Here is a 17,028-nt window from a genome sequence, read left to right on the forward strand (position 1 = left end):
GTGGGATTGACCGTCACATTATAATGCCCCCACGGCTAAAAAGGCGAGCATGTTTGGTGTGAAGGGGATTCGAACCCGCAAATTGCGATTCGAGCTCCCTAACCACCTGGCCATGCCGGGCAGGTTGTAGATTCGTGTAATTATTGAAAGACAAAAATACTAAGCGGGAAATCAATCTTTTTTTTTATGACAACGTATTGGAACAAACAATAAGATTTTTACTGGGTGGATAACGGAGTTGATTTACTTACTTTTAAAATACGATAGAAGTTGCACTAAAAATGTTTAATTTAGAAAAGTCTAATTATTTCTAGAACAGAAAATATGTTAGATTATCATAAACACGAAGTTTTTGTCTGTTTAAGAATTTTCCGCAAAGTTACAGAAGAGCTATCTGCGCGTAGCCGTTCTGAATTTTGAAAAATTCATTGCACCTTTTATGTGCGATCCTGTGTGCTAACCCTTTTATTAGAACTAATTTTGTAGTTACATACTATAGGAAAAGCAGCTATTCAACAGAATTCATCCCCAACTCTAGGACTACTCTTGTTTGATCTAATAGTGGACTTCGATCGTTACTGTCATGGCGTACTTACAGCCCCAGGGTTCGGAGATAACGGGTCGCAACAAACTAATTCCTGCTAACCACTAGACCAAGCCGTCCTTATATTATAAAGTTAATATTTCTACACTTCTACACTTTTGAAAGACGAAATCAGATGATGATGGGAACTAATGTAAATGGAGGATTCACTTCTAAAGCTTCTTTTCTAATCTGATTCACACTAACAAATACTGGAGCCACTGTTCAGGGTAACAGCTTGAACGTGAGGGCAAATTTAGTACACAGTTGAGAGGTTGCAACTTTTAAGCACATTATAAGGAATTAACAAAAAATAAGGAAATAAGCTTTGTTAGGAAAACACACACACACATATATATAATGAAAGAGTGCTTTGGTGACATTTTAATTTGGATTTTAAGCTCATTTGCAAAATTGTTCTCATGGCATATTTGGCAAATATAAATCAGAAGAACATTTAAGAGTTAAACAAACATATTGTTTAACTACTGGGAAAGATGGAGAAGGCTCTAATCATTTAAGTGCCTCTTAATCACGACTTTATGGCTCGAAATGTCGTCCATCGTTCTAGTTGCCCAAGCAAGTTGTATTGGAACCTCAGTATTCTGTATATGATATTCTTGAAAATTGATTGTTATGTGGTATATATTGTTCGTATAGTTTCAACTTACCGCAGCAAGTTTCTTCATCATCGTTATTACATTGCAGATTTGCTAGTCATGACGACAGCTAAATCCTAACCCTACCAGTTGATCACTGTAGTTCTTATGTATATGATATTCTTGAAAATTGATTGTTATGTGGTATATATTGTTCGTATAGTTTCAACTTATCGCAGCAAGTTTCTTCTTCTTCTTCATCATCGTTATTACATTGCAGATTTGCTAGTCATGATGACAGCTAAATCCTAACCCTACCAGTTGATCACTGTAGTTCTTATGGTCTCACTTTTATCACAAAATCCTAAATTTCAATTCCGATGAAGAAAAAAAAACCTCTGGGGGTAATGTTGTTTTTAGTTCACTACAATCTATGATCCTTTAATGGAAAATAACCTCAGGTGCACGACAGGATTATCGACCTTTTCTATAATTTTGCACTGATGACTAAAAAGTTTCTCGGATGTCTATACTTTGTCATAACATTGGAATAAAACGAACAATATCGTCCCATTTTCAAGTCATGTTTATGACGAAGATGAGATGGTCTGTCGTACAGTGGTCTGACTTAACTGTTGTTTCTCATCCCAGTCAGTCATTAACTGTCAGAGTGCGTGCTTCTCTGTTGTGACACCAGTAGTCTAAGTTCTAAAATATCGGTTCAGCTTCTTGCGTGACGCTGTGTACTTACAAGCCTATCAAATGCTTTGACCCGTTTATTAATATTTCTAGCATAGGTGAATAAAGTTTCCCAAATGGCGAGTGCTATTAAGTTAAGAATTTCCTTTTTGTATAAATCGCCATATAAATTATCTTGTCATCGAAAGCCATCCAGGGTGTAGAATCACTGATTTTTCAAAGAATATACCAATATTTTACAAAAAGTATGCAAAGCATAGGAAGTGCTGGCGTTTTTTTTTTTTTTCATGAATAAACGACCCTCTTGAGCACCGAATATTATATGGACTGCATAACTTGGATTTCCTTGCGTGTTACATGAAATATTTATTTGATAAACTGGATATCATATTCATGACAGTATAGCTAAGTTGCAATAGATGAATGAGTGAAATGAATTTTTTTTTCAATTCCCGTGTGATGACATCTTGAGCCAATTATTGTGTGATGACATTTGGAGCCAATTCATGTATGGTGACATCTGGAGCCAATTCTTGTGTGATGACATCTTGAACCAATTCTTGTGTGATGACATCTTGAACCAATTCTTGTGTGATGATATCTAGAGCCAATTCTAGTGTGATGACATCTGGAGCCAGTTGTTGTGTGATGACATCTTGAACCAATTCTTGTGTGATGATATCTAGAGCCAATTCTTGTGTGATGACATCTAGAGCCAATTCATGTATGATGACATCTGGAGCCAATTCATGTGTGATGATATCTTGAACCAATTGTTGTGTGATGACATTTGGAGTCAATTCATGTGTGTTGATATCTAGAGCCAATTTATGTGTGATGATATCTTGAACCAATTGTTGTGTGATGACATTTGGAGTCAATTCATGTGTGATGACATCTAGAGCCAATTCATGTGTGATGATAACTTGAACCAATTGTTGTGTGATGACATTTGGAGTCAATTCATGTGTGTTGATATCTGGAGCAAAAATAAAAATTGAAGCTAAAGATAACTAAATAACAGTGTGAAGGCGATAACAAAGATAAAACACAAGCATAATTAATATTGCTTCTAAATATTGAAATGTTCGTGAATCTTGTGGAATGTCTACATATCAAGTTTGAAAAGCAATTCGCTTAAAGCTTGTGGGCCGGACGTGACCTAGTGTTTAGCATGCTCTGAATGTGAATCCACGAGTTCAGGGTTCGCGGCCCGTTGTTACAGAAACACGCTCTATACTTTAGTGTCGTTAATGAAGATCAAATCCTACTATTCTTCAAAGCAAGTGTATCCCAATAGTGGGCGGCATGTGTTGTTGACTAGCAGTCCTTACTTTACAAGTCTAACAATCACAAATTAGAGACGGTCATGCGTGTAGTCTTGCGCGAAAATTCTAACAAACAAAATAAAGTGCGTGTACAAGTTTTCAAACAACTGTGGGTAACATTCCGTGAAAAGCCACTGGAGATTAGAGCAAGAAATGATCACCCGTTAGCTTGAGAGTTTCGGTTTCAAACACGCACTTTTCTGTGTTAGATAATTATCTCACGGATAATCTACAGTCACTGTAAATTTATACTTTGCTAAGTATTCTTGGCGTTGATTTTATCTAGAGACCAAAGTTACTAATTGTTAAGGAAGATTAAGCTCGTTGAACTACGACAAAAATTAACCAGATTAATTTGTTTGTTTGAAGTTAAGCACAAATAGACTATCTGTGCTTTGCCTATCACGGGGATCAAAACCCGGTTTTTAGCGTTGTAAGTCTGCAGAATACAGCTGTGCCACTAGGGGGTGTTGTTGTTTTTGTTTGTTTGCTTTGTTTTTAATTATGCACAAAGCTACACAAGGGCTATCTGTGCTCTGCCCACCACGGGTATCGAAACCCGGTTTCTAGCGTTGTAAGTCCGCAGACATACCGCTGTGCCACTGGGGGGCAGTTGTTGTTTTTGAAGTTAAGCACAAAGCTACACAATGGGCTATCTGTGCTTTGCCCAACACGAGTATCGAACCCCGGTTTCTAGCGTTGTAAGACATGCCGCTGGGAGGCGACAAGATTAGGGTTAGATAACAATATATGAGTAAAATGTGTATGTAGTTGATCTAATTGTTTCTGTTTATTAGTTATTGTCTACCTTCTCGTTTGTTTCAATGGAAAACAAAGGTTTGTTGTGTTTTTCATTGTTTTATATGCGAGTTAATGGCGGAGGCTATAAGATATATACGTAATCAAGTTTTTATACTGTCAAGTCGTACTTTAGCAAACAATTTGTATTTGAAAAATCGCCTCGGAATTACAATTAATCTTACTATTATTTTAAATCTTTATTTTTATTGTGTCTGAAATATCCATAACTACTCTTCTCGGAGAAACATTGTAAAAAAAATGATTGTGTGTATATACTACTGCGCATTGTTTCTTAACATTTTCAGGATTTTGTTTTCCAACACTGCTCGTAATTCTTTTAGACTTGACCCTATTTAGACGTCTACTTAGAGCAACAAAATGTTGTGTGAGCCCTTTTCAATCTTATGGTGAAGAATACACCTTCGAGTTTTGAAAAATGTTTCTCGATGTTTGTTTTTATTTTTTTAATCACGTAATAGAAATAACTCTAAACGTGTAATTAAGTAAAACAACCACTGTTTTGTACGCATGAAAGATGTGTTAATAAGTAAAAAGATTATTCTATAAATAAATGTTGTATTAAATGAAATAACGTTGTACTTGGTATGTCGACGATTCTTCAAAAACAGTTTTGTTAAGGAACAATACCCTCCCCTTTTTTTTTCTTTTGTAAAATGTGTTATAGTGAACTGAAATGGAGACACAGCAAACAAAGACTTTGCTGGTAATTTTGTAGATAACAGTGACACCTGACGACAAATGTTTGCTTTTAACAAGAATAACCTGTCTATATTTCATTGACATGTCACGATAATGCCAATGGTGTCAATTATTACACGTTGAAAAGTAAACAGACATCGCGTGAGGTTCTACTTTGTTCTTAAATCAGGACTCAAAGTAGCTGCTTTAGAAACATCTCGCCACCTGTTGGGGAAAATAGTAACTACATCATTGAACATTATAAACTGACTGGGCATTATTGTTTATTTAAAAACATGTAACAGCAGAGAAATTATTTAAGTACATTTTTTTATAAGTACCAAGACCACGAAGATATGCGAAGAAAGGGAAGCCAACAGAACTGAAGTTACTTATAGGCCGACTGTGGACTGCTTCATATTACTAAACACTCGTTATATTTTTCACAGACTGGCAAATATTAAGAATAATTCTTAAAGTAATTAATGCTTTGTCTGAATAAAAAAAGAAAAACTTCTTTTCTAGTTGCCTTTCTTACAGTCTAAAACAATCACAACTTTTATATTTTGTTAATTCCCTGCGCAAGAGAATTCGTAAAATATAACTTATGGCAGCCATCATAAGCATAGGAACTTACTAGCTTATAGCTCGGCTAATATTTGGAATTTTATGCAAATTTTTATTTAACAGTACCATCACCAAACACTTCACAACCTTACTAATACTTTATTGCCTATGGTAGCCATTGTGATCTCTAAAGATAACGGAAGCTACTTTCATCAATGGATCTAAAAACACAACAATGTCTGGTTTGTTTGTTTTAACGCAAATATACACAATGTGTAAGTTGCGCTCTGTCCACCGCAAGGTGTCGAAACCCGGATTTTAAAATTGTAAGTCCATAAACGTACCAGTGATTCACTTGGAGGGAGTACAAAAAAACAACAAAATGGAGAATGTAAAGGAACTTCTCAAGTTCTAGGGCTTTGCCGTAAAATGTTTTGGACAAAGAACTTGTTGTAGTTTGGCAAGCCTAAGATTACAGCTGTATCCTTAAAACTAATCTTTCAATAACATAATTTTTTGTTGATAAGAAACTAAAGATATAAAACAATAATTAAAATTTTAGATTGAAACATTAGTAACATAATTGCTAATTTTAAAATAATTATCTGCTATTTTATAATTTCGAGAGGGAAAACAACCACTAGTCAACAATACCCATCTCCAATCTAAACTTACTATTATTTGACCGAATAGAGGGATTCGACATTCAGACTTATAACGCACACATTTTAAGTTACCTCATCCATCTCAAACAGACTTGACGTTATGTAAAACGTTTATGTAATATTAATGATATTTGTAGTAGCCTCTGCTGAAGTACTCCACTTAATTTATGAGGTTGGTTCCAAGCAAAAACGTTTTGCCATTGTTATGACGCAACATCATATATTTCAGATTTATCACACAAAATACATAATCTGAGTTACTGATGTTTCAAAGGCACTGATTAGCTGGGTTGTAAATGCATAATTAAACAGCCGATGTCTTAAAGTAACTAATAAGATCTGGGGTGATTTGTTTGTTTGTTTGTAGCTAAGCACAAAGTTACACAATGAGCTATCTGTGCTTGTCCACCACGGGTATCGAAACCCGGTTTCTAACGTTGTAATTCCGCAGACATACCGCTGTACCAATGGGGGCAATGTAGGGGTAAAAAAAAAGAAGAAATAAATCAATTAATTAATTAGTTGATGCTCCATAACGTATTTGAATTTCAAAAGTGATCGAAGGATACTTCATCTGTTGGTTAAAGTTCAAAAATAGTATGGAAAATTTCCACCAGGTAGGAAGTAAATTAGTCAGATATTTAACTAAAACGAAAAATATTCAATGAATTCTTTTATTCTAGATTTCACATAACATTCCAGAGCTATGAAAATGCATTAAACCACGATAATCACTGTTGAGCTTCAGCAGTAAAAACTTTATAGTTTAATAGAAATTGCCACAATGAATCTAAAATAGCATGTGTGTAAGGTTTAAACAGACTGATTCTAACAGAACGGTTTATATAAACGAGAGCAAAGAAAATTTAACAAAAATTCTGAAACATACTTTAACTGTCCATAATCCGGTGGACCATATTAGTAGGTTCATTAAACAACTCAGTGATTACAATATACTGCGACCTGGGGAGACCTCTGTCCTCTTGCTTCACGAAGCTTGAAGTGAAGAGTATGGACTATTGCTGGATAATTCTCAGGACAGCAGCTGTAAATGGCATCCTTCCGAATAATGTTGACGTCAATCAGCTCCCACTTTTGGTGAACGCGAACAAACGATTCTCCATCCGGATCGGTATCAGGATCTGGATGGACATCTATGTCTCTGATGCTTCGTACCCAGGACCCTAAGGTCAAATTACAACGTTGCTCGTAGCTGTTCGGCACAAGTGGACAGATGGTTTGAAAACTTACAGGCGGAACCCACAATACCTCTCCCGTGTTTCGCGCAATTAATTTCACTTGAGCGCGAGGAAAAAAATTATCTGCCGAGGAGCTGAAACAAAATTACATTTTATTTATTTTTTCCATGTGGCGGAGTATTATTACTATATGTGAGACAATAATTCAATTTTACATTAAAATGTCTATACTAAAGCTATTACAGACATACCTATACCAACAGTAGTCCTTAAAATGGATTAGTGGCTAATATAATCAGTCGAGTTACTGATAAAACATCATACTCCTAAATTATTATGTCTTCTCTCATCCATTGCTTATCTTTGATTTAGTCCAACAGTAATTTAACTTTGTTACTTTCTATTTATGTTGTTTCATGGAGAGTGGAAAAGAGAAAGCATACTAAATATTTCGGAGGAATCTGAGGGTGCTCGGTGACAGCATTCTTTCTTCGGCCCAGTCATAAACAGAAAACCAGGTTCATTTTGTTCTTTTTGTGAGGTTTGTTAGTAGGAAGAGAAAAAATATCAGAATCAAAGTTTGGCAGAAACATGAGTGTGTACACAAGAAACGGATGGTTAAATCAGGAGATACGAAGAGCTGAATGAAAAATTAGCTATCTTCGGGGAATTTTGTTAGAAGAACAAAAACAAAACTGTAATTCAAAGTAGCTTGTGATAAATATAACTTGCGAAAATAGGAAAAAGAATTAAGAATTAAAAACCAACTTAGAACGAGTCGAGGTTTTGGTAAAAGTTTGTTTGTCTATTTGAATTTCGCGCAAAGCTACACGAGGGCCAACTGCACTAGCCGTCCCTAATTTAGCAGTGAAAGACTAGAGGGAAAGCAACTAGTCATCACCATTCACCGCCAACTCTTGGGCTACTATTTTACCAACGAATGGAAGGAGTGACCGTCACATTATAACGCCCCCCACGGCTGAAAGGGCGAGCATGTTTAGTGAGACGGGTATTTGAAACCGCGACCCTCAGATTGCGAGTTGAGCGCCCTAACCACGTGGGCAAGCCAGGCCCTTTGTTAAAGAAGCTGTGTGTCATTCAGAATTGGATATAGTTTGGAGGAGGAGTTTCAAGACAAGAACAAAGTCAATCATAGGTAACGGTGATTTTTTTTAGTTGAATGGCTGTACTATAAGTTTTTCGAATGGTATCGAGTGACGAGTTACGGCTGGACAGAGAGGCTGCAAATGAGAGGTTTAGACAGAGATAAAGTCATATAGGTAGGTCTTAATATAAGAGCTGCAATTAGGAGCAAGACCAACAGAAGTACCAGTATGAACTGACGACGTGGAGGAGGAGAGTATCAGGGTTAGAAGAGATGTGTTTGATAACAGAAGAAAACTTGACTTCTTTAACAGGATAGTTTTTAATGAATATTAAAGTCTTGTTATGGGCTTAGAGAAACTTCTTGGGAGAGGAAAGTGCACTTAGAATTTGATATATTCCCCAGATTTGTTAATGTAAGGTCTTCCGGCCATGAAGTGAAAATAGTCAAAAATAAGATCTCGTTATAAGAGGTGTTTTGCCAGCTGATCTGCGTTGACCACAGCTTTAAAAGGGATCGTAATGCAACACCAATCTTGCGAAAAGTGACAGGATAGGCACCATATACATGAATGGAGAGATCTGTTTCTAAGAGTAACTTAATTTCATCTGTTGGAAAGATTAACATTGCGTAGAAAGACACTAATAAGGCCGGAACTACTAGTAGGGAAAACACAGGTGAGATATAATACTTGTTGTACTTTGGTAAAAAATACCAGCATTTTTCAAACCACATGTTATTTTTGTCTTGTTTTTTTTTTTTCTTTCAACAATTAGATTAGCACCTGGCCGGTACTTGCTGATAAAATCAGAAACCTGAGGGACGGAGAGAGAGAGAAAGCGGCAAACCGTCAATAATGACGATGATGTCGTGTTTGAAAACAATGAAAATATTGGTTTATACGGCAGTTAAAAAGTAAAAATAAAACACTGAAATGCCTTTGGAATTTTGCTTGAAATTTTTGCGGGATTTCTCTCGAATCACCTAGAGGGTAAACTTGAACATGTTGCTTTGTAAAATCGACTACTAATAAAGATAAATACTTTGAAAGATATTGTGAAACGTTTGTTTTTTCTATTCGTCTTCTTAGTGCAAAGCTACACAATGGGCTATCTGCACTCTGTCCACCGCAAGGAATCAAACCTCGAATTTTTGCGTTATAAGTCCGTAAACTTATCGCTTACCCACTAAAGGGGGGGGGGATTGTTGAAATGATATGTCCAACTTGCATAATTCATCTGTATTCCTACCTGCCAATGACGATTTACAAACATATAAGATTTTGTCAAGTGAATCCCAAAACGTTCTAAGACGACAAAATATGTAAAACTAGCTAGGGCTTAATTTCCATGGCTCCATTGCCTTTATATATATGGGATAGGAGCGATATCATCCTCCTCGTCACCTTTCAGTTGTAATAATCTTGAATTTTCAGTGTGTTCTTGCAGAGCATATGAAAACCATTCTCAATCCACCTCCATCCCTCCTTATTTCTGGATCCAAAGTAACGCCTATGCGTGACCCACACAGATTAAAGTCCGTTTAATCGTAAGAGCCAAAAATTAATTAATAACTTACCCAAAAACACATGAAGTAATACGATATAAAAACCTTCAGGGACATGCTGTTTTCTAACCAATTATCATAACTCCTAATATGCTCTTGTTTTAACCTTCTGCATTATTTTCTGTAAAAATCTTTTAGTAGTTATTAAATACACTGTACTTAATATTACATTTATAATTATAGCAATGTTTTTGCAGATCTGTATTTTAAAACAACAATAAACAACATGTGTAATGTTTAATGTAATCTTTAAAGATACATTTATATTATTTCTGTTTACTGTTTTTATACATTCATATATATATATTACACTTTGTATTATTTTAGGTAAAGCACAAATTAACGATGTCTACTGACCTTTCATATAAGGCGATATCAGGGGTCCAGATGTCGCTACTGTCTATATAAAGTTCTTTTACACCACCGAATTCTTCTGGGTCCCATTGAAGATCAGCGTCCTTCCATTTCTATAAGTAGCATCAAATTTTAATAATATCATGTTACAACGCTTAATTGTTCACTCATAAGTACAGACAGTATCAGAACACTTTCACGCAGAAGCGTGATGCACTACTTCTATTGGTTCTACGTGGTTCTATTTGTCTTTTTCAAACAAGTATCGGTCAAAACGTTGTAAGGAAAAGCAAAACATGTGGTCAACGTTAAAACCACGATCTTAAACAGGATCTAAAATAAAAGAAGAAGAAAGGCCACATCCTTGCTTGGAAGTAAACTGGGATTGGGTGAAAGAATTATGATCCATTGGGCATATTACATTGGAGAAATTCACTGTAAATATTTTTGAAGAAGCGAGACCCGAACACGCAACTTTACCTTTCTAGCAGATGTCTTAAGAAACTACACTATGGTATTTCTCAATTTTAAACGACGAAATTTGGGAGAACTCTTGAGCTAAGCTGATCGAATTGTAAAACTGAAATATCATTTGTTATCATAAGTAGTGTCGGAGGTTCAAATCTCACCTGATTTCAGTTTTCATTTCCAATTTCATATGACGAAGCGTCATATTTAAAACTTCTGAAGAACTTCCTAAAGCACGAGACCCAACAGGAGTTGAAAACTATAGAGGTATATGCTACAAAGGTTTGAACAAAACTTTGATTACGTATCTTTCTTTCATTCGAGCTACTTTAATTTATTTATGTTTGCATTGTAGTTTTATTTCCAACTGGCCCTACAAATTACCCCAATCTTACATTATTATGATTATACTCGATAACGTCCTTTTAACTTTCCCAGTAAAACATCATACATCTACAATTAATGCAGAAAGTTTGTTTGTTTGTAATTAAGCACAAAGCTACACAATGGACTATCTGTGCTCTGACCACCACGGGTATCGAAACCCGGATTCTAGCGTTGTGAGTCCGCAGACATACCGCTGTGCCAGTGGGGGGGGGGGCAATGCAGAAAGTAGGCAAATTATGTCGGCAATTGCTGTATAATATAATAGACAGGCGTGTCTAATGATTAGCTATCCGGGCTACGGATAATTGGATATTATTTTTGTTGTTGGTGGTGGTGGTTTTATTTTTAACGCAAAGTTACACAATGGGCTAACTTACTGTGTCCATCACGGCAAATTGAACCTCGGATTTCAGTTTTATAACTCCTCAAGCTTACCGTTGAAGCACCAGGGAAACAGCTGCTGATTTTAAGGCCCAAAGTTCGAGTCGATATATGTCGCTAAAAACACTCTGCACATTAAGCTATGCAGAGGTTATAACTGTGGCAATCAATCCCGTCATTCGGTTAAGAGTTTCCGCATAGGTTTGTTTTGAATTTCGCGTAAAGCTACACGAGGGCCATCTGCGCTAGCCGTACCTAATTTAGCACTGAAAGACAAGCGGAAAGGCAGCTGGTCATCACCACCCACCTCCAACTCTTGGGTACTCTTTTACCAACGAATAGTGTAACTGACCGTCACATTATAATGCCCCCCAAGGCTGAAAGGGCGAGCATGTCTGGTGAAACGGGGATTCGAACCCGCGATCTGCAAAATTGCGAGTCGATCACCCTAACCACTTGGCCATGCCAAGCCATATTCCGCATATGCGGCGAGTACTTCTGTCTGGTTGTCCTATCTTTCTGGTCAGCAATTATAAATCAGGGATGGCTATGCCTGAATCCTAGAGGTCTTTGACCTGACCGTTTAGCCATTGCGTGGATTACGTCATGTCCAAAGCACACAGTTTCTTCCCTGTTTCCCTTTCATAAGCCGTATAGTGTGCGAAGACGACGGTTTCCCAACGTCCGTTTCACAGAAATCCATAAGCGTTGCATCCAGTGACTTGACCTGTATGCCTTTGTATGGAATAACATGAATAGTCGCTTTATTTTTCAGCTGCTTTAGGAAATGAGAAAGTTAGACGGATATGTCGTTGAATCAATTTGTGTATACGTACCTCGTGTCGCTTTGCCAGAGGGAGATTCTTCTTGATTATCCTCTATGTGTACGGCTTTTGCCAATGACCTGTGTATCCATGGATTCTCACCCGTTGTAAGACGCTACACTTTGCTTAGAACGGCTGAGGTACGACTCGTTACAGGCCCTTTTCTGGATGGTACTAGAATCCCAGGTTGATCCATATTCCTTTGTTTTCCAATTTCATTAAATAAAACTGATGTCTCTGTCTTATATATTCTTAATCTCCTATCTTGATCATATCTTTATAATATGAGTGTATGAATATTTCGAGTCTGAAAGGGCTGTTACATATCCTTTCCAACAGTGGTCAATTTTCGGTTGCATCACAATACCTACGAACGCCAAGCAATGTCAAAATGTAATTTTAATACATACGTACCACCGCGACTTTATCAAGTGATTTTTTCTGGCATATTAAAAATAGTCTTAATATAATGTACTCAACCCTCTGTATATCTGTTTATTTATCTGGACCTAAATGTCGTTTATTAACAAAATGTCTCAAATACTCCAGTTTGCTGCAGGTCTGATAAAATATATTTTAAGTATTTAGGTGTTATACGTCACATGTAAAAATGTAAATGAAATTTTCACTTTAACTTGACAGACGAGAAGTAATAATTTTTATAGAACAAGAGTTGATGTTTCACCACTTTTGTTTGTTTGTTTTTTGTTTCAAATTTCGCATACCATGTAGTGTAGTGCGAGTGATTTTTCCAAGCCCTTTCACTTGGCTTCCTCAGAAGCTATTGTTAACTCTTCGGCTATTTTTTTATTTCAACGAATAGCGATTTGATTTTCACTCTTATAGCGCACAGAAATGTAAGGATTTCTATAAGAAAATTTGAATATTTTCCATACTTTTGTACAGAATTGTTTGTTCATAAATATCTTGAGAAGTAGTTTGCTATTTTTAAACCTTTTGCGACACTTCGGCTAAACGACCAAGTCAGAAACCCTAAGGTTTAGGAATAGGGTAAGGAAATTCGTATAGCAGGGCTGGCTGTCACAGTTATAATCCTCTCACTGCTGAAAGTGCGATGGATATTCAATGGCATATCGCGGCTCGAATCTTCGACTATTTGGTCCACAGCCTAGAATACTACCCACAAAGCCACGCTCGGTTCCTCCAGGAAGGAAATATGATTCATTGAGAATCAACAACTCAATAAATTAACTTGACCGTAGTCTAGTCCACACCATAATAAATGTACTTCATGCAATCTGATGATACAAATAGCGTCTCAACCACTACTGAATCTACCATATCCCAACCGGTCTGATGAGCCCTGGAATTGGGTGAAAAGCCTCGTTGGCCATGGATATGTCAGATGTAGTGTAGTTGACATGTTATTATAAATTTACTTTCAATTTTAAAATTCTACTTGTTATATAACAAAGTCGCTACATTTTAGCATCGATTCACGTAGTCAATTAAATGACATTCCTTCTCTGGCGTTAGTGATTGAGATGTTCTAGAAAACTTCCATATTCTTACTGGTTGAAAATAAATTTTCATAACCCCAATTAATGGTGTAGTTTGATATAGATAAATATTCATATTAAGTATGTTGAAAATGGTGTAATAATAAATTAAAATGCCTTCATTGGTAGTTTTCAAATAATATAACCTGTTTAGCATTTTAAATCGATAAGGGGGAAAATATACAAGAAAAACATCAAAATTGCTTAACGAAATCAATAAACTTACCATTAGCAACCAGCCTTCCACGTTGAGCGTATTAGTTTCCTCATCCTTAAGTCAAAAAAAAATAATAATAATAAATCGGTCTATGTCTCTTCAAACTATTTTTATCAACTACATCACTTGCAGATTTCTGCACTTAGAAACAGAATAGTGGTTTTATTTTTGTATATAAGCTCTTTCTCCACACATTTCATATAAAGATATATTGTCAACATTTAACAATAGCAACTTGATCTGAGAGATCACCAACAATCTTTCTCTCCGGACTTTACCACGTGTAATGAATAAACAAACAAAAAAAACTGTTAACATACACAAACATATCATTGGACTTGTAAAACATAAAGAATGTTTTAAAAACGCCAGACATTGTTATCAATCAGAACATTGCTCGGCTTTAATTAGGATAAATAGAAACCATTTATAGACTATTTTCGATCAAATAACTCAAACGTAAAACTCAAAGTCAAATCTAACACTAACTATTAAGAGACTATCATTAACTTAGTCAGTTAGTGTCAGTGTGAAAGTTAAAACTGAAGTTAATGCTACTTACTATAAATAATGGCATTTTTGAAATAAAACAAGTACACAAACAAAATTACCTTAACTAAATGAAATAAGCAATAATAAATGGCAACAAGAACCAACAAATAGCAGTAATGTTGCTTAAAATATCTTGCTTAACACGCAAAATATACGAAAAAAGAACTGAATTTGTATTATTGTCTCATGCGTCATACGCATGCGCATTACTGCTTAAGGGTTATTTACGTCAGAGATGGTGTGTACGTTACTAGAGTTTGAAAGCATTGATAATTTACAGTTTTACTAACGAAATATATTTTAGTAAGTGAAACATGATTACAAGTTCTTCGCCTGGAGCGAATCTCCAAGTGCCATCAAATCAATGTATATTCCTACTATTGCATAACAGAATATAAAGTAGTGGTGAAAAACTCGTCAAGTTGAAATAATTTTATTAATAAAACACGTTTCTATGGAAACGCCTGAACTCCCATTGTAAACAAAGATTCTAAGTTGAAATGGCTTTATTAATTACATCATAACTATACGTAAACACAGGATATCTATTAGCCTAATAAGGTTTTTGTTAAAGAAACTTTATTATTTTAGTAGGAGATAAAGTACACCACAGCCCTCCCCCTTTTCTAGATGGAAAATATGTGTCTTTCCCAGAAATTTAATTTTATTACTTCACAAATAAATAACAATCTGGATTCATCGTGCACAAGAGCAAAATAAAACTACCTATAAGCTTACGTGCCGCTTAAAAACGTTTAACTGTTAAAAGATTAAAATATTAAGTATATTTTATTAACTCATTCTTCATCTCTAATATACAATTATATGTACATATCTACCAATAAACTAAAGTGATATACATACATACAAATTAAATGAGAAAAATATTTCGATCCAATAAAAGTTATTTTTATTTTTTATCTACTTATTTTTTGTACAACATCTTGATCGACCTTAACCGCGATCAGTAGTCGTTTAATAAAATAAAAAAATAATTAAATACGACAGACTGCATTTCGGCATATTAACTCTACAAACGATTTCAAATTGGTCTTTAGGTTTTATTTTTTGACGTATGTTCACAAATTGTTATAGAAGTATCTGTGTCACATACCAAACTTGAAATGTATCGCATCTGGAAGCCAATTTTGACCGATATAGGAGTATCCTTGTTTTCTTTTGGTATCACTCGCTTATCATACTTTAAAAGCTTCGCGTTAAGAAGTTTGCTTTCGTCAAGGCTTGAACATAATACTTTCAACTGAAGAACTGAAAAAAAAACAAAAAGCACAATATGCATGAGGTAAATTTTAAAGTAGGTAAGGTGAGAAGACATATGTCAAAGGAAAGATGTGCAAATAAAACACATATTGTCTATATTTCAGTTTGTTTCTGAAATAAAAAAGACTAAATGATATAAAATTTAAGAAAACATGTGGATGAATCTAACGAAATAGGAAAAAAGTTGAAGTAGATAAAAAATTGAAAACGAGACATTGTGATGAATAAGATTTTTTAACAGGAAGAAAACACTGCACAAGCGAGTTACAAAAAAAAAGAAAAATTATTCAAACTAACAACGCGATATAAAGAAAATAAACTTGCATTGAATTACCAGAAAAATGGAAGCAGGATTAATGAAGGACTCAATACATTAGAAATAAATTAAAATAACAATTAAATGATAATAATTTAAAATGATAGTACTAATGCTTAATGTTAACAGGGAATGAAGACGAAAAATCTAATTTATTAAACATCACACTCAAATTTAAAGATAAGATCTTATTTGTTTGTAGTTAAACACATAGCTGCACGATTGACTATCTGTGCTGTACCCACCATAGATATCGAAATTCGATTCTTAGTGTTATAAACTCACAGACTTAAAAAGCTACTGGGGGCTAAATATGAGATAAAATTAAAATTTAAAAGGGACAGTTTTCAAGGAGATATTGAATAAAAGCAACATAGTTTTCAGTTTAATGGGGCGTGGGTTGGCCACTTAGGAAGAGGTCTAGATTTTGAGACTGGCGAACCGAATTCGAATCCGCACAATACCACAAATTATTCTCCACAATTTAAGCGTTATAAGAATGACAGACAATTCCTGAAAGCGAATGATTGGTACCAAAGTGCTGCTGACTGGTGGCTATCACTCCGGTTAGTAGTTCAAAATTAGGGACGGCGACAGATAGCTTTAGTAGCTTTGCTATAAGCACAAGTACATTAAATTTTAAAGTATATAAGAAAACAACCTCGTTATTCAAAGTGAAACAGAAAGAAACAATACATTTAAGATACCAGAAAGAATCAAACCCGGTTTTTAGCGTTGTATGTCCGCAGACATACCGCTGTGCCACTGGGAAGCACCGTGGTTACAAAAATAACATAAATTAAAAAGATAACGTTTTAATGGTTGCAAAATGGTTAAAGCATTACATATTTACCAATAAAAACAACAAAAAACTATCCGACATGATACTTCGAACTTGAATCAAAAAAAAAAAAAAA

At 35.2% G+C, this 17,028-nt stretch overlaps 1 protein-coding gene across 1 annotated transcript in view; it reads right to left on the bottom strand.

Moving 5' to 3' along the window:
• Nucleotides 1-6,582: 6,582 nt before the first annotated feature.
• LOC106471266 (acetylcholine receptor subunit alpha-1-A-like) overlaps nt 6,583-17,028 on the bottom strand; it is an 11,120-nt gene continuing 674 nt past the window's right edge. Inside the window, 4 exon segments of the mRNA NM_001314105.1 lie at nt 6,583-7,274; nt 10,169-10,278; nt 13,972-14,016; nt 15,629-15,783. Coding sequence (NP_001301034.1) covers nt 6,881-7,274; nt 10,169-10,278; nt 13,972-14,016; nt 15,629-15,783 — 704 coding nt within the window. The 3' untranslated portion in view covers nt 6,583-6,880.

The sequence above is a fragment of the Limulus polyphemus genome, unplaced genomic scaffold (assembly GCF_000517525.1).
Source record: "Limulus polyphemus unplaced genomic scaffold, Limulus_polyphemus-2.1.2 Scaffold111, whole genome shotgun sequence".
NCBI classification, from domain to species: Eukaryota; Metazoa; Arthropoda; class Merostomata; order Xiphosura; family Limulidae; genus Limulus; species Limulus polyphemus.